We start from the raw sequence: 25,156 nt of genomic DNA, 5'->3' as shown, positions 1-25,156 counted from the left end.
CCAACAGGCACATGAAAAGATGCTCAACATCGCTCCTCGTCAGGGCAATACAAATTAAAACCACACTCAGATATCACCTCACGCCAGTCAGAGTGGCCAAAATGAACAAATCAGGAGACTGTAGATGCTGGAGAGGAGGTGGAGAAACGGGAACCGTCTTGCACTGTTGGTGGGAATGCAATCTGGTACAGCCACTCTGGAAAACAGTGTGGAGGTTCCTCAAAAAATTAAAAATAGACCTACCCTATGACCCAGCAATAGCACTGCTAGGAATTTACCCAAGGAATACAGGAGTACTGATGCATAGGGGCACATGTATCCCAATGTTTATAGCAGCACTCTCAACAATAGCTAAATTGTGGAAAGAGCCTAAATGTCCATCAACTGATGAATGGATAAAGAAATTGTGGCTTATATACACAATGGAGTACTACGTGGCAATGAGAAAGAATGAAATATGGCCCTTTGTAGCAACGTGGATGGAAGTGGAGAGTGTGATGCTAAGTGAAATAAGCCATACAGAGAAAGACAGATACCATATGTTTTCACTCTTATGTGGATCCTGAGAAACTTAACAGAAACCCATGGGGGAGGGGAAGGAGAAAAAAAAAAGAGATTAGAGTGGGAGAAAGCCAAAGCATAAGAGACTCTTAAAAAACTGAGAACAAACTGAGGGTTGATGGGGGGTAGGAGGGAGGGTAGGGTAGGTGATGGGCACTGAAGAGAGCATCTTTTGGGATGAGCACTGGGTGTTGTATGGAAACCAACCTGACAATAAATTTCATATATTAAAAAAAAAAGGAGTATCTTGAAGAACAATGTTGGAAGGCATATACTAAAATGTGTAAAGGTTATAAAGTCACAGCAGTAAGAGTGTGTTACAAACAGAAGAACATAAGGGGCAAAAGGCTTGAACAGATACATGACAAAGGAGATGACTGACCAATAAACACATAATAGGCACTTCAAGTAGGCATTCAGGAAATGCAAATTAAAGCTCCAATAACACTCCATAATAAACAACCAGAATGGCTAAAAACATTTTTAAAATATTAAAAGACGACATCAACAAATGTTGGCCAGGATGCAGAACAAACGGAACACTCAGTTCAATGTTGGAGGAATGGAAAATTGATACAACTTCTTTGAAAAAATATAACATCTACCAAAACTCAACACACACATTCCGGGAGTCCTAGATACATATCTTACAGGAATGCATACATAACCCTTGCAGCATTACTCGTAACAAGTAAAACTTAAAGCAACACAATTGTCCATAAACAATTAAATGGATAAAGTGTGATAATCTTTATATGATGAAATACTATAGCAATGAAAATGCTATCACATGAATCTCAAAGACGTATTAGACAAAAGAAGTCCACTATATGATTCCATTTATATCTATATAAAGTTCAAAACAGGCAAAACTAAATTTAATGACATAAGCTAGAATTGTGGTTACCTTGAGAGAATAATGACTGGGATTAGGCAAGAAGGTAGTTTCTGGGGTAACAGTTCCTATGACATAATTACATAACTGTGTTTACTTTGTAAGAATTTATCTAGTTATACATGTAGGTTATGTGACTGAATATGATTTTGAATATGATTTTTCCCTTTAATTCCTCCTAAGTCAGTTAAAAAAACTAAAAACCAGAAGTGAAATTATTTGAATTATCTCATTATTAAAAAGGATCTGTGATATCTAACAAAATAAATACAATCATAGAGAAAGTATTTTAACAAAAAAAATTAAGGCAAACAAATAAAATAGAGCAAGTGAAAGGTATAATTTAGTACACAAAAATTATACAAGGTATCTTTTCTGAATTTTTTTTTAATGTTTATCTATTTTTGAGACACAGAGAAAGCATTAGCAGGCGAGGGGCAGAGAGAGAGCGGGAGACAGAATTTGAAGCAGACTCCAGGCTCCGACCAGTCAGCACAGAGCTGTCAGCACAGAGCCCAAAGGTGGGGCTCGAACTCACAAACCGTGAGATCATGGCCTGAACCGAAGTCAGACACTACTTAACCAACTGAGCCACCCAGATGCCCATATACAAGGTATTGTTTTACAATTGTTAATCTCTTCATAAACTTGACTCTCAAAGTCTTACCAGCCAAAACAAATAGGGAGAGTCCAAGTATACAATTTGGTGTCCATAATATCAAAAATACTCAAGGGAAAAACAAAACCAAAAAACCCAAACAAAAGTTACTTTTGTTGGCATTTAAGTTCTGAGAGAAAATTTTACCAGAGTCCTTATAAAGGGAACAATGACCTTTTATCTCCTAAGGCACAACACTCTTCCTAACAGCCTTACAGCATATATAATAATGGATTCATGGATTCCATGCATTCACTTCTTACCAAGCCTTTTAATGCAAGCTGAGAAAATAACACCAGCGTGGTTATTTATATGTAGATACAGATATAGATACATAGATATAAAGCACTTTGTCAGAATAGTAAAACCCGTAACACAGGTACCCATTTTTGATGGTCTCAGGGATAAATGTTTAAACATACAGAGAAATTAGACAATTTTCTACAAATATTATTTATCATAAGCACACTTTTGATTAAAGTCAAGAATTGGAGATTACTTTAGTAAAACCTGCAAAATGAGCAAAACTATACACTTTGACAATCAACAGTATAGGACTGTTAAGGTCTTTAACAAGGATTTATGCCTGAAAAATACCCATACACAGCCACAGACATATCCAAAGGAATATTTGTAGGCAAGACTGAGATTTTCCTTAAAAAAAAAAAAAAAAAAAAGATTCTGGGACAATCTCTGTCCAAAGAACAATGAATGAAAGAATTAATGAATGAATGAAAGAAAATGAGACTTAAAGGCCCCAAAATAACACACTAAAAATGACAGTCATTATAAGTACCTTGGCACTTAGAAAGAATTAAAGTTTCTCAGCAATACCACCCCACCTCCCACCCCCGGCCAAGTCAGTATCTTCTCAAGTTGTACTTTGGAATATATTTGAAACATACATTCTTGAGTATATTCCTCAAGTTGTTCTTTCTCCTATATTCTCTGTCTTTTGATTTATATCATCTTTTGATTTATATCATCACCACCCATTCAATCCAAGCTGGAAATCTCCATGTCATCTTTAATTCTTCCTTTGCTTCCTATGTGACTGATAATCAAATCCTGCCAATTCTACCATTTCAGTATTTCTCATATCCCTCTATGCTTCTCTTTTCTCAATTATGTGCCCGAACTCAATAACTATCACCTTTTGCTTGAATTACCTTAATAGTTTCCCAACGAATCTCTGCACACGATACCCACACCCACTCTTCAATCCGTCATCCATTTATTTGACAAACACCATCAACCTACTGCATACCAAACATCATACAACATCCTCCCGAAAGCTCTCAGGGATAGCTTGAGCAGGGGTCTTAATTTCAGATTGGATTCGGGCAGTATTCTGTTTGATCTGGCAGACACAAGTTTTCAAATAGCTTATACATGAAAGGCTTCAGACAAGGCCTGACCACTCCTGTGGGCAGGACCATTTCTTGCTATCTTACTCACATCTGGCAGCTTCATGTTACCAACCTGAATCTGCAGCTCCTAATTAAAGCAGAATTCACGTTAATCCATGGAGGTTCTCCATTAAACCAAAGATAAAGCCCCAAACTGATATAGCAAGTAAGATTCTGAACAATGACATGAAAAATTAACTTCCCCGTCACTTTTTAATGCCTACATTTCAGGGACCTGGACTACGTGCAATTCCCCTAATAACCCCCAGACTTTCACACCCTCTGTTCTACTTGTATGTAACGTTCATGAGAAATAGAACATACTTTCTCTTCTTCTTGCTCACAAATGCCCATCTGTCTTTCCAGGCCCATCCAAATGTCATCTTTTCCAGGAAGTCTTCCCCTGCTGACTGTTCCCCTCAGTTTCATAATACTCTGTTTCCAACATACCGAATGATAGAAGGGAATATCTGTGACTGTCTCCCTTAGCAAAGACTGTGGCTTATTCTCCAGGAATCCCCAGGACTAACTAAACTCATAGCCTGGCTCACTGCTGAGTCAAATTTGCAATTCAAACATAGTGAAATTTTCCCAACATTCCTTTAGCCCCTATTTTCTATCTCAATAAACTACAGAGATAGAAAAAGAGAAAGGAAAATGTTTTAGAAGAAAAAGAACTGCACTAAAGTCTGGGTCTACAGGTGCCTTAGGAAGAGGAAAAGAGAAATAAGCAGAACTAAAGCAGTTCTACTCCTCTATCATACAGGGCTCAGAAGTTCACCTATGGCTGAAGATAGAGACACAGACACAGAGAGGCAAGAATACCTGGAATCGTAAGTAGGTTAGAGCTGGTAAACATATTCTTATAGGGAGTATTTTGAGTTTGGGAGAAAAAGAAATATATCTAAACTCATTCATAGGTGAGAGTAATGATTTCAACTCCTCAACTGAAAAAAATGGACTTTAGCATTTATGAAATCATCATAAATCTGGATGCTTTTAGTGCTTCTATTACTTATGGTTAAAATGACTCTATATCCTATGTATTAAGAGTTAATGTAAACATGGTAGTGTAAATAGTATGTATAAGACTTTAAATAGAAAATCTTTAAATCAAACATTTTGGCTTTAAAATGTTTTCAGAATCTACAACTGCATTTTGACAACAATTTATTATTAATTGAAAACACATACATAAAAAGTAGGTGATTAAGGAGTGTATATATTAACCGTGCAGCCTTCAAGGAGACCTTTAGCCATCATTTATAAATATGAATTCATGCCATTTCAGTCAATTAATGAAAGTATGCTAAAAGGATCTATTCATAAACATTTGGATAAATAAAAGCTACATTATGGTAAAAGAAATTACCAGTTCTAAGATAGAAGGCTAAAAGCTATTAAAGGCTATTTGCAAGCTGAACAGAATAAATCAAACAATTTGAGGGGGCATTTTTAACATCACTACAGAAGATATTAAACATAACATATTCATAAATAACTACCTAACATTGTTCTTTTAAACAGCTGATCTACAATATACACACTCAAAGAACAAGTCCTGGAAAGGCTGCATATAAATCAAAATTGTGTACAAGATTGACCACACAAGAGACAACATGGTACAGAGGTAGTTAGCATCTTAATTATCTTTCCCTGGTCTGTTATTAATGAGCCATGATTTAAGTCAAGTCTCTTAATATCCCTGGGCATCAGTTTCCTATATAAAAGTGTGCTATATCTAAAGGGTTGCTTCCTGCTCTAAAGTTTTAAGATTTTATTATATGCTAAATACCAGTTACCCAATTACTACATCTTTGTGTATGATTCAGTAGAGTGCTAAAACTTTAAAATGAGCTTGAGTAAAATTTATACTTCCAAGCTTATACTATGTGTCCATGGACCCTGGATATTTCAGGTATTTAGATCAGAGATCTATTCCAGTGGTTTCAATTTACTCACAGCTGGCAGAGAGTTTATTAACATACTGCAGAGAAAACCTGACTTTCCAACACTTTGAAGCTAAACCAACAATGGTGAGATACCAGGAAATTTCCACGTGGTCCTTCAAACCATGAACAGATTGTAAAAGAATTAAGATCACTTTGAATCTACCCAGATCTCTGTCCTCACTCTGCTCAGAAATCCGAGTCCACTACTAAGAATACTACAGATATTCAAAACATCTCTAAACTTTATGAATTATAATTCTTGAGCAGAGATCAGGCCCAGGAGCCAAATCCAGCCAATGGCCTGTTTCTAAATAAAGTTTCACTGGAAAACAGACACATGAACTTGTTTACATACCATCTATGGCTACTTTCAGACCACAAGGGCAGAGGTGAACAGTTGCAAACTGAAACCTTACTGCCTAACAAAGCTTAAACTATTTTCTGGCTCCTTAAAGACAAAGCTTGCCTACCCTGTGCTAAAGTTCAGCAGACCTTTCAGCTGGTCAATTAATCAAAGTTAAAATGGGAATATTTGTATGTTGTGTGTATGTATGTTTACATGTATGTTGAACGTTTTAACAAAAATTGTATAACCGCAATTCATTTACCCACTTCTGATTTAGAGCCAAAATCTTTTCTCTTGAGCAGAGTTTTAACTTCTTAGTCTTACATGAGCCAAATCACAAATAAATTGTCCATAATTTCAAGTTTCAATTTCTCTACGATGAGGCAAGAATTTAAAGACAAATGTGGAACAATCCAAATGCCAAATCACATTTAGTTACCTTATATCCCCCAACTTTTATGAGTTGTCTCATCCTAAACAAATTCAAAAGGAAACATATTTTTAACAATATGTTTTGTTTTTCCAATGCATTTAACTTACTTTCAAAAACTTGTTTCCTTAGTTTATTTACTTAAGCAACATAAATACGATAACGGATAACAAATACAACCAGTAGAAACAGGTTTGGGAAAAAAATACAATTAACTCAGCTACTGGGGCAGATTTTAAAAAATCATCCTCCTAGCCATGAGCGTCCACTATATATAACAGTTAGCACACTACTAGATGGTATAATGTAGTAGTAATTATTTTTTTTTAATTTTTTTTAACGTTTATTTATTTTTGAGACAGAGCATGAACAGGGGAGGGTCAGAGAGAGGGAGACACAGAATCTGAAACAGGCTCCAGGCTCTGAGCTGTCAGCACAGAGCCCGACTCGGGGCTCGAACTCACAGACCGCGAGATCATGACCTAAGCCGAAGTCGGATGCTTAACCGACTGAGCCACCCAGGCGCCCCAATGTAGTAGTGGTTACGAGCAACAGGTTCTGCATTCCAAGAGACTAAAGTTTAAATCCTGGCTCTGTCACTTATTTTACAAAGCACCAATTTCCTCACCTATAAAATAGAGACAATAATAATACCTTTGTGGAATATTTTGTCAACACCAAGGAAGAAAAGGTATGGGAAATGATTAGTACAGTGCTTGACACATACAAAAGTCCAAACACTGTTTAAATATTATCACAACCACCATTACTATCACCGTTATCATGATTCAATTTTTAAAAGCTAAAAAATAAAGCTTTAGTAAGAAAACCTTATACAAATCTAATTTAGAATTACTCTACAGTCAATGCTGTCAAAGCTGACAGTGCCTAGCTTCTACTCACACTCTTACAGATGTCAATATTTCCATTCTTGCAGGGGTATAAGAAAGTAAGCCATTCACAGCATGAACATTTCTGATGGTCTTTTGTTTATGTACTCTGTGTTCTTAACTGGCATATTATCCCACAGTCCTGTCTGTTAACTGCCTGTTATTATAAGCTCCTAGAGAACAAACACATTTCAAAAGCTCCTGGTAAAACAAGTAACGTAGCAACTTAGGCAGATGAGGATTAAATAATACGTCCTTCTTGTCTCATCATGTAGGAGTAAAGTGTCCGACACAGATGACTTTTCTAGACAACTGGTAAAATTTTGGAACACCAAATAAAAAGAAAAATCCTTAAAATGTCTAAAAAAAGAAAAAAGACACTCTTTATAAGAATGAGAACAGCATCTGACCTTGTCCTACAAACAGAAGGCCAATGGACAACTGAGCAACGTGTTCCATTTTGTAAGAAAAAAATAACTTTTCTTTCAATCATGGGTATGGACTAAGTTAACGTCACTTCGAAATCTGAAGATGTATTGCCCATGTATCCCATATCGAAACAAACAAACAAAAAAATCTTAAAGAGGTAACTGTAACAAAACTGTAACAAAACAAGACAAAGGAAAACATGTAAAAAAGGAAATATTACAGTTGAGTAGGACCTAAAAAAGGTGAAAAATGTTCAACAAATAAAAAAAAAAACACCAATGGATTTTTATTTTCACATAGAGACAAAAAATGACTTTTTAAATAAATCCAAACACTCTACTTAGTTCTGCACATAATAATATTTATATAATCATAATACAAGAAATACAATTTCTATTAGGTTCATTTTTTTAGAAGTAACCTACCGAGAAAACACAAAAGATTTAATTATAGCTGCAAAAAGAATATAAATTTTACAAACTTGACGAAATAAAAATAACTGTTTCACTAACAAAACCTGGAAGATAGAGAAGAGGAGTAAAAGGAAGTATACCAAATTCTTATATTTTACTGGAATTTTAATATGAGTAAACAGAGAATCAACAACTATCTACAATGATGAATCATGAAAGAGATACTTTGACACAGTATTTTAAATTACAATGAAATCTACTAGGAAAAAAACCTAATAAGCTGTGAAAGTGGTTTACTCCAGGGAGTAGGAAAAAGAATGGTGGGTAGGGCAGAAAGAAACAGTTCACCTTTTGTTTAAGACACTTTTGTTTAAATTTTTTTTTTGACTATTTATTTATTTTTGAGAGACAGAGAGACAGAGCACAAGGTGGAGAGGGGCAGAGAGTGAGGGAGGCACAGAATCTAAAGCAGATTCCAGACTCTGAGCTGTCAGCAAAGAGCTGGATGCAGGGCTCGAACCCAGGAACCATGAGATCATGACATGAGCCGAAGTCAGACGCTTAACCGACTGAGCCACCCATGTGCTCCTAAGACACTTTTGTTTAAATATTATGTTTTGCTATTAGATTTTACTTTATATTTTTTCAAAATGACACAGCATGGGAGAGGGAGACAGAGGAAAATTAAATAAAAAGATAAGGAGTACAGGCAATATGAGAAGAGCATGCTATGGATTATTTGCCCCAAGCTGACCGAACAACTAGTACTCCAGATCTACTCACGGGTCTCACTAGCTGGCCTGATGATCTAGCAGAAATACTCACTGTTCAAATGCTACCCCAGCCAGAGCTCCTATGTTCCCCTTGCCTGAACCTAAACAGACAGAGCATGACGTCTTGCTAGAAAGGAATGAAGGGCAACACGGGAAGCATAGTCCCTACAGTACCACTGTACTTGTACCCAAAAGCTGTGTTCGTTATTTTATGATTTATTTAAAGGAGTTCTACAACCGAAAATTTTCATTCAACTGCCAAGTTCATATTCTGAGGGGGAGGGGGAAAGGGTATTCCAAAGATTTTGAGAAATTAAATACATGTGCCTATGCTACAGTATTCAACAAAGATACTCTAGTTCTGATGGTATACAAACTTTTCAGTGCATAATCCGGAATGCTCTCAGATTCCCTCAAGTAGTTTCATTCAAATGAAACAAAAAAAAAAAAACTAAAGCAGTTTTGACTTTTAAAAACAACTTTTCTTGAAACTAATTTAGATAAATTTCAAGTGAAAAAGAAGTTAAATGCTTCATTCGCAGACACACTTAAACACATTCTGATTTCCATTCCCAGTAAATCCCAACTATATGATTCTGTCGATCAACTCAAGAAATGTCAAGTAATGTAAAAATGTTCCCTGTCAGTTATAAAAGTGAACACAACTGGTGCTATAGCATCTTTTATTAAAGATGCTGAAACACACCATATCTAAAGGAAAATACAAGGTACTGAAGGGGTACAAGTTTTCTTCCAGTTTTCAATCTACTGGGTACATTGTATTACTTGGTACTGTGTGTATTAAACTACACAGTCATAGAACCTGAGACAATATAGTGAAGGGCTCTTTATGCAGAAGCAAATACATGAATTCTGTTCTTCCTGCTTTCAGAATCATAAGAGTTAGCCCTCAGTTGCCCTATGTAATCTACTCCTAAGATCACAGGGTCTCTGCCATCTACCAAAAACCTTATTTCCAATAAAAGAGCAATGTGACTAGCAAAAAAAAGAGGAACATACACTCCACCTCCAAAAAATTAAGAAGTGGACAAACAGGTATATTGTGCATATGAACTTGCTTAAAATATATTTTTAAAAAAATTACACCAGAGTCCAGAAATGCTCTGCATCACAGGTGGTTCTCTTCTGGACACTTCTAAAGAGAAGATACTTCATGATTCTCTAGTTATCAACAGAAATGAAAATAAATTTAAATATTAAAGAAAATGAGAGTATAAATAGTCAGAAACTAGTTACTATTCCTATGATTACCAGAGTGTCAAATGATTTTTCACTCGGATTCACTCAGGTACAAGCAAAGATTAAATATTGCCTTTGGTTAAATTCCACATCTCCAGGTAAATTAAATGAATTTTTAAAGTGTTGATCAATCATGTCTGAACAATCCTAACGAGAGAGCTCAAGAACAGGTTCAGTATTGTATTTAGAAGACCAGAGGAGAGGTGCCTGGGTAGCTCAGTTGGTTGAGTGTCCAACTCTGGCTCAGGTCATGATCTCATGGTTTGTGGGTTCAAGTCCCACATCGGGCTCCCTGCTGTCAGTGCAGAGCCTGCTTTAGATCCTCCGTCCCCATCTCTCTCTGCCCCTCCTGTGCTTGCACTCTCTCTCTCTCTCTCAAAAGTAATAAAACTAAAAAAAGAAATTAAGAAAATAAAAAATAAAATAAAATAAAAATACCAGAGGAAAAAGAAAAACAGATAGGAAAATAAATGCACAGAATAAAAAGCATGCATCTAATTAATAAAAGGAAGTTAGAATAAAATTCCTTTCATTTTTGTGGACTCAACCTGACCCACACATCTACTGACACTGTCACTATATCCCATATCACACTATCTACCAGAAGTGAACAAACTTCTCATGCTCTCCCAACTAGGAACAAAAGTGTGAAAAACAAGAGGTAAAGGGAAAAGTGGACTGGGTTGAGCAGGATGAATGGTGGCTAGCAAAACAAACGGCACTGGTGTGTGGGAAGAGGAATTCTGGTGGAGCGGCTGCCATCACTACCAAAGAATTCTAACTAATAGCTAAGCTCTCTGAGCCACCCTTGACATTGTCACTAAATCACTAAGATAAAAACACAGCTCTTAACAGATTTCCTGGGAAGCCTAAGGTAAAATTAATTCCTTAGGACATTTTAATACATTTGTGCATGTATTTTTACCTATTTTAAGAGAGTAAGACAAACTTCTATTATTATTACATGCACAATTCACATGTGTAAACACGGCATGCTTATTATATAAGGTACTCCCTAAAATAGAATAATTATTATTATTTTAAATCACCATTCTAGATCTTTTCAATTCCAACCTTTTACCAGGTTGGATAATTGTAGTCATACCTCCTCCATATATCACTACATACCTTAATGAGAAAGAACTTAGAAGCCACTTCATGCTAACTTTAAAAAGCCCAAATAAAAATTTATTTAAAAAACATTTTGTATAGTTAACTCTCATCAAGTAAGAAAATTACTTCAGCACAGCTAAAATTTTTCATTATTGAAGGAAACAAAGTGCCAACACATGTCACCTGCTACCTCAATTTCCTGCCACCAAGTTTCCTATTATAATAGATGGTGACCTTTTTAAAGTCTACTCTAATACCTACAACACCTTCACACATTATGTCTCTATTTTATTTTCAACCTCTCACTTTCCCATAGATTTTCAGATATTCAGCTTTCCCCCCTCAATTACACATCTCCCTTCTTTATAAAATTTCCTCATCCTATACTTCTGCTTCAAGCAAACTGTCCCAACAAAGTCAGCTATGATTTCTTTGTTGCTATAAATCCAATAGATAGATATTTTCAATCCTCATTTTGCTTGTTATCTCTGCAACAAAGATTTCACCATTATACTCAGAATGTACTATCTACAACCCTCATACCTTGTCTTAGCTAACTCCTATGCCCCTCCTTCAGGCCCCCCTTAGTCTTGACCTCCAAGGAGAGTTCGATCTCAATGCTTCCCCTGTATGTTCCACTCCCATCTCCCTAAGGCCTCATCCCACTATGCCTTCTTCAGTCCTTTGGCCTTATCCTGATTACATTATGTGTAATTCATCACTATTCAGCCAATTCCAAAGCAAAGCGCCTGGCATATAATAAACAGTAATGTATAACCATCTGAATTATGTTCACCCAATCATACATAAGTGCTCTCACTATAACTGATCACCACAAAACAAACTAAACGTGTGCTATGCTCTTCAGGACCCAGAAAGCCTTGTTACAAATTGTCAAATACACGCAACATATCAGAGCTAACTCTCTAATCACTCAATTTAAATTTTAAAAATCTAAATAACATAATCAAAGTTTTTAATAGTGACAGTTAATCAGTGTCATAATGGATAAAAACAAAATATCACTGGAACTATCTAACTATGCATTTCCTAATCAAATAAAAAGTGTTGCTTCAGTATGCATGATCCTAAAGAAAAAAAAAATACCATAAATATTTAAATAGCATCTCTTTAAGGGAAATTGCTAGCTCCTTTCCCACATCCTGCAGAGACCTATGATGTGGGAGTATATTAAAAGAAAAAATTTGATTAAAGCTATATTAATGCTTTCATCTACCATAATCCTTTTATTTTTCAGAGACTAACAATCAACATCTACAACATCAATGCATCATGTTCAATGACGGCCAGAATTTTCATACAGGTGAGACTGAGGGGCTGTATATTCTAGGACAGGTATGAATTTAATTTGAAACTGGGTTTGCTTGGCAAGCACACTATTTTACTTACAGTGTATGTTTATTTGTGATGGTTTTAGAGGAATGATGGAAACTACACCTGGGGATTGAGCCTCCCCAAGGGACTGCCACCAGCAATGCAAAACCTTCATTTTAAGCAGACCAAAAACCCATTAATAAAGCAGAACTAATAACAAAGGCTGCAGTGGCCATGTTAACATTGTACATTTTATAAATAACTAAAGATGTAACACCTTAAATACATAATCACTTAAATATGACAAAAATGATTATTACATAAAATTAAAACACACTTAAGTTTTCCAAAATAATTCTTATCAGGATGAGCCAAACACTTGAACCATCTGGATCTGAAAAACAAACTGTGGTAACACTCTCAATATTTATAAGCTGGGCAAAGTTAAGTAGGAAAAATTCCCAAGAGATGCAAGAGAAACGTAAACAGATACGTTATTCTTCTCTACTACTCCATATACTGGAAATAATATATATATATATATATATATATATATATATATATATATATATATATATGAGTTTGAATGAAGTGAGAAGAAAGGCTAGGATTAAAAAGTATCTGATCTTTCCCACCTTAAGAATTATTATTTATAATTTCATCGTACTGCCCATTTATGAACAAGAATGTTAAAACAGAACATACCACTTAATGTTAATTTTCAATGTTTGTTAACATTCTATGTTACACAGCTAGCTCCTATGTTAAAAACTGGCAATAGAGTCAGATTTAAAATTTTTACATTACCTTACCTTATGCAACTATAATGTTTAAAAGTGCTGGCGGCTTTCTGACATTCCAGGCACAACTGAATAGCTCCTGGATAGTCTTCCTCCTTAAGATAACAATAGAAGTCATTAGACAGGAAACATTTTTCCTAAAATGTTTCCCTTGAAAAACAACTAATCTCTGTTTACGTTCCATCCAAAAGTTAGAGAACCAGAAAATTTTAATTCCTCTTAAATAAGGATTAGAATACCAATGATAGATAAATAGTAAAATATAAAAAGACAACTAGTTCCAAGCCTAACATGTATGTGTAGATAAAATATTCTCCACCCTTATATACACAGTAACAGCTTTTAAGATCATGACAGGTGGATAAAGCCTATACCGAATAACAAGATGCTTCACAGGGAAGCTGTTCTTTAACTGTTAACATATCTTCTTTCAGTAATGTTTACATAAAATGTTTCAAAACAGTATGAATTTCACTTGTAATCAACATTCAACAGTCCTACCACCAAGAAACTGATAAATATTTTAAAACAAAACTAGAAAAAAGTGAAATATTCATTAATAGCCTTGGAATGTTTTTATCACCTAAACACTAACTTAATGTCAAATAAAATTTTCTTTTTTTTAATTATTATGATTTTTTTAAAATTATTTTTAATGTTTATTTATTTTTGAGAGAGAGAGAGAGACACAGAGCATGAGCAGAGGAGGGGCAGAGAGAGAGGGAGACACAGAATCCAAAGCAGGCTCCAGGCTCTGAGCTGTCAGCACAGAGCCCAACGTAGGGCTTGAACTCTCAAACCATGAGACTGTGACCTGAGCCAAAGTCGGACACTTAACCGACTGAGCCACCCAGGGGCACCCCAAATGAAATTTTCACATGCATTTCTCAATTCAAAGTTTAGAAGTTATGCAGGGATTACAGATGGCTCACTCAGAAAACCGATTAATATATGAGATACCAAACATAACTCAAGTATGATATATTCCTTAAATCACTACTATATATTTGATACAAAAGATAATTTTATTGCTATTTGGGTGACTGAAGTTAACATTCCCACAATGCTACAAAGTAAACATTTTCCCAAATAAATTTTTCTAAATGAAATATGTCAATAGAAAAATGCTCTAGAGCAAGTAAATTTGCATGTCTAAAAAATGTTCTTTATGCCATATAGCAATTTGAAAAAAATTTACATCTGAATGTTTTCCACTATAATTTTTCTGTTTAATATCATCAAGATGGCGAAATTTTCAAATTTTGTTTACTTACCTCTAGCATTTCACTTAAGCGCACATCTGTTCTTTGCTGAAGAAAAACAACAATCAACAGTTAAATCTGTTTTAACCATAAAATTAAGTTTTAATTTTTTTTTTCAACGTTTATTTATTTTTGGGACAGAGAGAGACAGAGCATGAACGGAGGAGGGGCAGAGAGAGAGGGAGACACAGAATCGGAAACAGGCTCCAGGCTCAGAGCCATCAGCCCAGAGCCCGACGCGGGGCTCGAACTCACGGACCACGAGATCGTGACCTGGCTGAAGTCGGATGCTTAACCGACTGCGCCACCCAGGCGCCCCTAAGTTTTAATTTTTAAATAGTAACCTGTACATACCAATGTTTTTATGGTTCTCAGAGATTTCAGAAGTCCAATCAGCAACTGACGTTTCCTTTGATTTGCAAGAAGGCCTAAACTAGCTTGAGTAAAACCTTCCTTGGCAATATTCAAGTGTCTGCAAAAGTGAAGAACAGTTATACTTTTCTATAATAATAAGAATACTATTTGTACAGAACAAGTAGGCAACTGATGAGGTAGTATCCTCGATTACTCTTAAAACCAGGGATTATGACTACTATTTGACAAATTTATTCAACGGCTCAATCTAAACCAGCGCTACTCAAAGCATGGTGGGTGGACTGGTGCCAATCCTCAAATTGTTATTTATTCATCACAATAAAAGTACAGAAATTGAGAGTAAATATTAAAAAACCACTTAGAGCAAAAACTGACATAATGATTTTATGTTTGATGAATTAATAATTAAAAAACTGAGACTATATTTTATATATTTTTGGTTATTTTGTTATTTTCTTAGAATTTTGTTTTTATTGCATTTTATAAAAATAGTCTGTAATAAGTTGGAAATTTAGAGAAAAAAATACTGATCCTTATATTTTGAGAAGCACTAACCAAAGCAATATAAAAACAGTAGTATGTTAAAGCCATAACTAGACTTACAGACATTTCATTTCACACATACCTTCTTAGTGCAGTTTTTAAATCATAATATATGTTCAGTTAATGAATACTATTCTAAAAAACATACTCATAATAAAAAAATCAATTATCAACAATGGTTTTGCAATTTTTCTTAAAATGTTTTTCCATCTTAAAAAACAAAATACCATCAAATATAATACCTTCTCCCATTTGTGCAGATGACAGCAGCTAACTGAAGACCTGTCTGTAATGAGGTAACTCTTTCAAGTTCCTAAGGAAAATTAGGTATAGGTTATTGTTGGAGGTTTTTTTTGGTTTTTTTTTTTTTAATTATTCATATGATACTCCAACAAAAACTTTAGTGGGTTTCAAAGAAAAGCTTGCTTGGGAAACAAAGTAGCAACAAAAATACCTAAACTTAAAAGTTGTTGGTATATTTTTCACAATTTAAGTTAAAATGACTACTTCCAAATGATTTTCATAATGACATATGATAAAATATTTAGTCAACATTGCTTATAAGGAAATCTAGACCAAACCCATTTTACAAGCATAAACAAGTACTAATAATACATCTACTGAAACGTTTCTACCCAACAGAACTTCCGGAGATAATCAAGGATATGACAAATATGATTTCTGTTTGCTAAGATGCTATGACAATGGATGTCTTCATTTGAACACTGCTGGATATTTCAATGGATTCTGAAGTCTCTGATTTTCAGATACAAAGATAGATTCAGCTCTAAGATTCCAATTTTATATTTTAAAGACAGATTGTTACAGTGCCATTGAGCAGTCATTATTAATGATCTATATGTTACAAAGTACACAGAAGCAATTTTCACTGGGCCTTCTAAAGTTTGAACAAACCAAAAAGATTGCTTTAGAATCATCAATAAAACTTTCACTTCTTCAGTTTGGTAAATTCCCCAAATAAGAGAGAAAAACATACATAAAAAGGCCCTCCTACACCCCAAATAGAGTCGATATGTTGCTGCAGAATAACTACAAACAAGACAATAAATTACTTCAACAGTTTCAAGTATAAGTCACTAAAGCATTTTTTAAATTTTACTATTAAAAATAACAAATATCATCCTACCTTTACGTAAGCAGGCTGTTTTTCAAGGATTAAATCTGCTACTTTTTTAGAGACCTATAAAAACATGCAATCAAAGGAAGTAAAAGAAAAAGCCACATGCTTTCTATTCCACTTTACATTTTGAATTTTTGCAAGAATATTCCATAGGTCTTCCCAATAACTACTAGCATGCTTTGGGCTATGAAATTAGTAAAAGAGGTATAACAGAGAGCACAGTACTTAATCCTTAATAGAAACTCAATAAATGGTCATTACTACTGTTAATAATATCAGTATCAATTGATTTAACTAGTATGTACAAAAGTATAACATCTTTAAGGGCACAAGATTTGCTTTCAAAAGATGAACACATAAGACAAATATCTAATCAGCTGAATTTATGGAGACAGTATCTGGGAAACAGAGATCATCCTGAACCCTTCAGACCCTCTGTACCACATAAAAAGACAAACAGTAATTTGGTCCTCTATTTCTGAAAACTGGAAAACATGTTTTTGGATTTTTTTTTTTTTAATGTTATGAACATACCTAAGGTGTCCTTGGTCAATTCCATGAAAATTGTTAGTATGTTATACAAATTAGAATTATAATAATTTTGAATATGAGACTCCATTTCACAATTTCAGGGGCACCTACTAGGCTACACTACAGGTACCATGGAGCATGGCTCATCCAAGATATTTTTAGCCTTGATGCTCAAGAAACTCAATTAGTTGAGTTTCCCTTCCCCTTCCCAAGCCAACTGAGAACAAAGCATTACACATACATTCAATTATTGCATTCATCCTTCTAGATTTTAACTCCTTTGAATTTATATACATATGAATATGTATAGATGTTCCCAGACAGAAACTCACCTAATTTTACCAAATTGTTTTTTTTTTTTTTTAAGTTTAAAATAGGGGCACCTGGGTGGCTCAGTTGGTAAAGCGTCCGACTTCGGCTCAGGTCATGATCTCACTGTTCATGAGTTCAAGACCCACATCAGACTCTGGGCTGACAGCTCAGAGCCTGGAGCCTGCTTGGTATTCTGTGTCTGTCTCCCTCTCTCTCTGCCTCTCCCCTGCTTGCTCTCTCTCTCTCTCTGTCTTTCTCTCTCTCAAAAATAAACATTACCAAAATGTATTTAAAAATACATACATAAATAAATAGTTTAAAATAGATGATAGAGTTATTAATCTGCACTGTGCCAGGCAGCGTACTAAGTGCATTCCCTATATTATCTCCGTTACTACTCATGACAATATATTAAAATGAATTACATGCTTCCTCATTTTCCAGATGAGTAATCTTAAATATAGTAGTAACTCACCCACAGCCCCCACAGTAAGTTATAAGGCTGGGATTCAAGCCCAGGTTGACCAAATTCCAAAGGTCATTATGCAGTATAGCCCTTGTGGTGGGATTCTTTCCCCAAAGAATACTACCACATCCAAGTACAAGATAGACACACACATATTTAAACATGCTGAAACCAACAGAAGGTAAGAGATGCCACCATCCGCTGAAATCTAGTTCTCCAAAATCACAACACACTTTTACCACACAACCCTCTACTGGTCAAGTCCCTTTCCCAGACCACTGCTGCTACCCCGAGGCAAATCCCAGCACCCACTGAGACCACTGAGTATAACACAAAAGAAAGAGAAGTACATCTTCCTTTATTTGTCAGATGTAGTATTAAAAATCACATCTTAAATTCAGATACATTTATTACTAGTGCCCCGTTACTATTAAAAAAAATTAACAAGACCACATACTAACATTAATCTTCTACAGTATAGTCTGAGTATTATTAAAAGAGCTCAGCCTAATGCAAGGAAAATCACAGAATCAAAGAATTTTACAGCATCAGAGAAAATGCAGGCCTAACGCACTGCTTCACAGAGAACATGAAATAGATTTAGCAAGGCTAGGTGACTTACCCAATGCTACACAATTAATCAGTGACTACAATTCAGACTTTCTGAATCTTAACTCTCTATTCTCTATGGGCCTCTTTCAACTAGAAGTGGGGGCCTTTATTCTGAGATAAGAAACTGTAAGTGGGGAAAAGATACTTAGCAATCTAAAAAAAAGTTCAAAATTCTTTGATCACATTTAGGATTCCAGAGAAAGAACTAGCAAATCTATATTAAGGTAATGTGAGAAGCTGAATAAATTTTAAAATAAATGTATCACTGAGTCTGAGTCATGTTAAATAATATTTGTTTAATATATTAAGTTAAACCATAAAATCTGCAAACATTACACCTCTCTGCTGTGTCTCATTTAGTTATGTCAGAAAGAAAGGTGTTTTTTACTTACTGCAGCTTGCTGTTGTTTCAATTTGTCTCTGTACTCCTCTAATTCTTGCAAATTGAGAATAGGAGGGAGCTTCTAAAAGATACCCACAAATAAAGAGTAAAAAAATAGCTTACTTTTGTTTCATTTACCTACATACCTCTGACTTATAAACAGTGTCACATCCCATTCCCACCCACTCCTCTTGGCCTCCCCAATCTCCCCACTAGACTTCAGACACAAAACCCTACACACCTTTGTTAGCCAACCCACTGGTGCTCAAGTTCCATCCCTCACACAGCCCTATAGGACAGGAGAACAAGAGAAAGTCCCTCATCCTAACCACCCTCTCTACCAGCCACAGGTATATCCCTATTGCCTACAACAGAATTCAAAATATATTTCCCCTCTGAAACACTATGAATAGTAACTACATGCTACAGTGTGAGAGTGATAGTTGCTGGAGTGCATTCTAGATTACACATCAGCTTTCAGAAGGTAGTATGGGAAACTAGCAAGAATACATGCCACTGTGTATACCAGAAACTCCAAGTTAGACTCCAAGTCTCAATCAATAGATTGATGAAACTTCAGAATGAGTGGGTGCTGACTATGTACATCCTGCGTATAAAGTAAATATGCATACTGTATTTGGTTTCATCTAAAATCAAAATTGACTATTCTTTTCTGAACTCCCTGTAAATTTAAAATGACAACATTATAAACATTTTGGCACAGAGGTCTTTATCATGGCTGAACAATTATGTAAAGATACATTCATGAGGGGCACCTGGGTGGCTTAGCTGGTTAAGCATCTGACTTCGGCTCGGTCATGATCTCATAGTTCATGAATTCAAGCCCCGCATAGGGCTCTGCACTGACAGTGTGCAGACTGCCTGGGATTCTTTCTCTCCCTCTCTCTCTGCCCCTCCCCAACTTGCTCTCTAAAAAAAAAATACATACATACATACATACATACATACATACATACATACATAAATAAAGAAACCAACCTAAAAGAAAAAGAAACATGATTGAAAGTCTTAGAGCTTTTCTAAATATATTTAGACAATATAAAATAAGATAAAGGCAGCATATCAACATATTGTAGGCTAAAAGTTAAAAACCAAAAATATAGAAACGTTTCCTGGACCAATATTCTACAGCAGCACTTAATTTTACATTTTTCTAAAATAATTTCAGTGTAAAAACAATGTGGATAGTTCATTTAATCATAATACGGTCATCAGAGACCAGTCCTGGTATTAAGACAGACAGATAGAGGAAAGAGAAAGAAAGAAAAAGAAAGAACACCCCTAAAAAGCATTCAACTCTCATCCATGAATTCAGTCACTGAACAAGACAGAGTTTAGATAGGTTTTAATGAATTTTTTTTTACCTCCAGTTCATATTTAACAATATCAAATGAGTCCGTAGAAAAATATACTTGTTCAATACTATTAATTAGTTCTTGTTCAGCTTGAGGGTCACTAGGCTGTTCTCGAAGTTCTCGGAATTCCTCCTTTAAGGAAAAAAATCACAATTAAAGTACTTGTAGCTATTATAATTCTACCTGCATGGAAATAAATAATCATCTATTTTAACAATCACAAATCTCCTGGGGACCCATTCTGAACAAGGAAACAAACTGACAGAAACCATGAAGGTTCATGGAAAATTAGGACTACTAAGACACTAAAAACTATTCATCTATTGGAGAAAAAAAAAAGGGGAGGGTTAGAGATTCAGATTTTATTTTCAATTCTGTGTGTGTCAACTGGTAGGTAAAAGAATTTAGAATTTTAACAAAAGGAAAAAACAAAGTGTCTATGTAATCTGTTGTACATACATACCACATATATACATATTTTCATCATTTAACATTCTAAAATCCGTCTCAGCACAGATAACCAGGGAATGCCTCAATGACTTGTGGGGTCACCGTCAGCATTAGAACCCTGAGCAGAGCAAACATTCTTCCCGTGCTGGCAATCTCACTGCTTGGCTAAGACATACTGGCTCCAGAAAAGACTGCAAGTTTAGCTCTATAATCCTATGAGGCCTCCTTCAAAGGGTGCTGATACCACAGTTAATAATCTGATTATGAACCTAAAGCTCTGTATTTGATAAAATGCTTTCTTCTTAATGATATAGAACAGGGCTTCTGTGGACTTACACAACTAAAAAGAGCCTGACAGACAAATCCCTACCCCTAATGTCAGCATCCTTATCCTCTCAATTTTACTGCATCATTGGATAAACCTTCAGTTAACTGGAAGTTTCATTAATTCAGATACCCCCTCTCTGCCACACTAATTAACCAACATTATTTTTATACACATATAACAATTTCGTCCTTTGATTTTTTTATTCATATTAATCTCAAATATATTTAAGAACACAAAAGGAACTAATATTTAAAATAATTTTACAGTCACTAAAATAACATTTAACAAAAATTCTTAATAAATCACCATTGATTAAATATGCAAAAATTATAATGTCTATTAGAGAACATTATTTTTCAAACAGAGAAACTCTAGATTATTTTATTATAGGGCATACCTTTCATTTATAAAAAAACTAGCTTATATATCTTTTAGGCTTTAATTTATATTTTAAATATGTAAAGTGATTAATTATAAAATTATCTCCTCTTAGATTCAAGCTAAAAGAAAATATTAGAGCAATAAATCTGAAACTCAAGAGAAAAACTGTTTAAAATTCCAATAAATTTAAAAGAGAAGGCAAAGTCACACAAACATCAAATCTGCATAATTAAGAGTGCATGGAAAAGAAAATGCCTCTTCTGTACCAAAACTCAACTTATAAAATATACTAACCAAAAAAGGTCAAAGACACAGTCATCACTGATATAGCATGCAATCAAATACTATAAGTAAAGTAAGAAACCCTGTGTCCTAACAGAAGAAGCTGCATTTGCGGGGGGTGGGGGGGGTGGGGTGGGGGTGGGGGTTCTACAACAAACACACTAATCTACATAACACCCTGGACAATGGAGCTGAGGAACAGACCTGGGTTAAAACCATACTACTTATAGAAAGGTTTCCAACTAACCTACTCATGGGCAACCTCCAAGCATTTAATAAAAATTTGAAATGAGTGAGACATGAAATAGAAAACAAGATCAGGGGCGCCTGGGTGGCTCAGTCAGTTGAGCATCCAACTTCAGCTCAGGTCATGATCTCACAGTTCGTGGGTTCGAGCCCCGCGTTGGGTTCTGTGCTGACAGCTCAGAGCCTGGAGCCTGTTTCAGATTCTGTGTCTCCCTCTCTCTCTGCCCCTCCCCGTTCACACTCTGTCTCTGTCTCAAGAATAAATAAACATTAAAAAAAATTAATAAAAAAAAAGAAAACAAGATCAGATATTCCTGGAAATCTCCCTCCCTAAAAGTCCATAGGCATTTGAAATACCAGCTTCAGATGCTGCAAACTGAGGTAGGGAAAAAGACCCAAGTCAGGATATGGCAATATCCTCCCTAGGAATTTCCTCCCTAGGAATTTCACAGCACCACTAACAAACAAATGTAGTTGGTACCATTCAAAAAAAAATTTTTTTTAATATTATAAAAACTGCTAAGATTGAAAACATCAAGTACGAAGTCAAGCAAAAATTCAAATAGATTGCAATGAATGAATACTTTCATCTTAAATGTATAAATGCCAAGGATATCTAACTCCATGCTGAAGTTCTCTATACACTACCTAATTAATTGATCTGAAGGTAAAGACACTTGGGTTTTAGTTACAACTCTGGTATTAGCTTTGGGTAACTTAGTCTCTCCGTGCCTAATTTTTTTTTTCATCTGTAAAGGACAAACATACACATACGATGACAGTGAAACAAATATCCAAAGTTATTAAGAATGTCAAAGGGAAAACACAATTTCAGTTATAAATATCTCACAAGTGTACATTCTACAAAATGTAATGAATCTGTAAAAGGAGTACAATCTGTATATGTATATAAAAGGTCAAATGCCATTCGTTCTTGGAGAACTAAGCAATTATATCACAGAGCAGACAAACCCATAGAATTTCAAAGAACAGACACATAACACATGACACTCTAAGTAACCTAGACTAAGGACATTGGCATAAAACCGAGAAAGGCAGAAAAAGAAACCTAGCACACAAAGTAGAATTCAACCCAAGACAAATGCCCAATGCTATATCCCTATAAAATACCCTCTCCTTTCAGATAATTTAGTGGCTCCTGTGTGAAAACAATACATCCGAACTCATTCAGACAAACTCCATTGTGCCTACATCCCAATCACCTCGTTCCTTTTAATCCCAGTGCACCTGCAGGCTGCCAGACTCTGCTTCTACCTAATCATTCTCTAAATGTTTCACTACTGTTAGTGCTGCCTGCTCAATTTGATTATACACCTTTGGAGAACTGAGATTTCTCCTTATTCTCCATCATTATGCTCCACAGTGCCAAGGTACATTGTAGATAACAATCACTGATCTAACTAAAATTAATTTATCCAGTGAATTGTATGAAAAAAGAGAACAAAAAGAAAGGAAAAGACAATATGTTGTTTTGACAGTCAAAACTTTCCCTAAAGTCTTAATAAAATGTCTCTTCTAACTAGAAATAATAATAAGTGTTAGATGATTCCAGGGATACTTTAAGCATGTAAATTAGAAAAATAAACAGAAACAGCTAGATTGTACATTCTCAACACAAATACTCCATAATTTTGCCATTATATAAACTGGTTTCCTAGGATTGGTGATGTACAAAAATACATACTTCTTCACCTCAAACCAATTTTGCAAGTCAACATATACGTATGAAGCAAAATTTTACATAAACAAAATGAACAGAAGATTTCCTACAAAAAAAATTAAAATGCAAAATCAAGGGAATAGAATATTAAATGAAACTTCTTATACCATATAAAAATAAGTGATTTTTTTAAAGTGACAATAATATTCGATACTTAAACTCAGTTTGAGAATATTTTGGTCTTACAGACTGCTTTTACTAATAAAATTCTTTAAAGGATTTTATTTTATCATAAATCTTACATCACATAGTAACTAATACATATTATCATTGGAGTGGTACAAATGCTCCATAAAACTTGAAAATCCAAAAATAACTTGTCAATGACAAACCATCAAAATGTGCCAGAACTTGCTTGTTAATGATAATCCACTACACTTTAAATAAAGAAAACTAAGCAAAAATACAATGGCAAGAACAGAACAAGTCTCTCTTCCATACTATCATTAAGAAATAACCTGTTAACTTTCAAAGCTCTGTTACCATACCTTTCTCCATCAAGTCACATATTTCAATTTAACATTTATTTTAATTCCCACTATACAAAAAATCTCTCTACTAGGTAATAAAGAAACAAAGCTGAGTAAAAAAAGAGCAGCTAAAATAACAGGAAAGGTCAGATGAATAAACAATGCCCCTGCCAGGCATTACATAAGGGAGTACAAACAAAACACAGGGGTATCAAAGGGCAGTGAGTTCACATCTGATGAAAGAGGTACCATTTAGAGAAGATAGAACAGGCAAAATTTCAAATTTGAGAAATGTGGGGAAATAAGGCAGCAAATACAAAGCAAAGCACAAGTAAAAAGTGTAGCAGGAAAGCACACAACAGGTTAAACATCAGAGAGCGGCTTCACAGGGTAGAAAAACGTCAGCGGGAGCATCTACATATATACCGAGGCAATAAAATGCAACAGTTGAGATTTTTTTAAACCCAATAATATATTTTTATATACACTAGAGCCATATTTTCCCTTTACTAAAAATAAAATACCTTAACACATATCACTGTGCCAGACACTATATCAAAAAAGTAAGCATAAATATTCAATATATTCTTAACGTAATAAACCAAGCAGGATTATTTTAGGAAAGTGGTAGAAAACAAAGAAGTTAGTCAATATTTTAGAAGCTGTCTTTTCCAGCAGTCACAATACACTGTAGGATTGCCTCTAATTCTACCTAGCCTATTTTTTTTTCCATTTGGATCCATCTCTGAGATAAAGTGATAGGAACATACATATAAAATGCACATCATAAATGTAACTATGAAAAATGAAGAAAAACAATCATAACAGAAATTTAAGTGAACATCTTTGTTTCAGCCAAGCCATTTTTCCTCTCAACATAACAACAAAAGGTTTTATGAGAACTGGGGATTCAAGTCTATGAAACAATTGGAGCCCTCAAGTGTAAGGTGTTATAAAACATTTCCAGTATATTTATGGTTTCTAAGGAGATAGG

General features: G+C 34.8%; 1 protein-coding gene across 4 annotated transcripts in view; it reads right to left on the bottom strand.

Annotated features, from left to right (window-relative positions):
- The window catches only part of VPS50 (VPS50 subunit of EARP/GARPII complex), a 132,410-nt gene that overhangs the window by 89,770 nt on the left and 17,484 nt on the right, over positions 1-25,156 (bottom strand). For 3 of the 4 annotated variants that reach the window (XM_045052376.1, XM_011280388.4, XR_006594207.1), the window contains exons 3-9: positions 20,274-20,396; positions 18,899-18,970; positions 16,592-16,645; positions 15,687-15,757; positions 14,881-14,998; positions 14,539-14,574; positions 13,277-13,359 (exon numbers count right to left, since the gene is read on the bottom strand). In XM_045052376.1, coding sequence (XP_044908311.1) covers positions 13,277-13,359; positions 14,539-14,574; positions 14,881-14,998; positions 15,687-15,757; positions 16,592-16,645; positions 18,899-18,970; positions 20,274-20,396 — 557 coding nt within the window. The remainder of the gene's footprint in view (positions 1-13,276; positions 13,360-14,538; positions 14,575-14,880; positions 14,999-15,686; positions 15,758-16,591; positions 16,646-18,898; positions 18,971-20,273; positions 20,397-25,156) is intronic. The other variant, XM_045052375.1, reaches the window with a different exon arrangement.

Source organism: Felis catus, chromosome A2, assembly GCF_018350175.1.
Source record: "Felis catus isolate Fca126 chromosome A2, F.catus_Fca126_mat1.0, whole genome shotgun sequence".
Taxonomy (NCBI): Eukaryota; Metazoa; Chordata; class Mammalia; order Carnivora; family Felidae; genus Felis; species Felis catus.
Note: the sequence above shows the minus strand (reverse complement) of the source record. Positions and strands in the feature narration are given on the sequence as shown.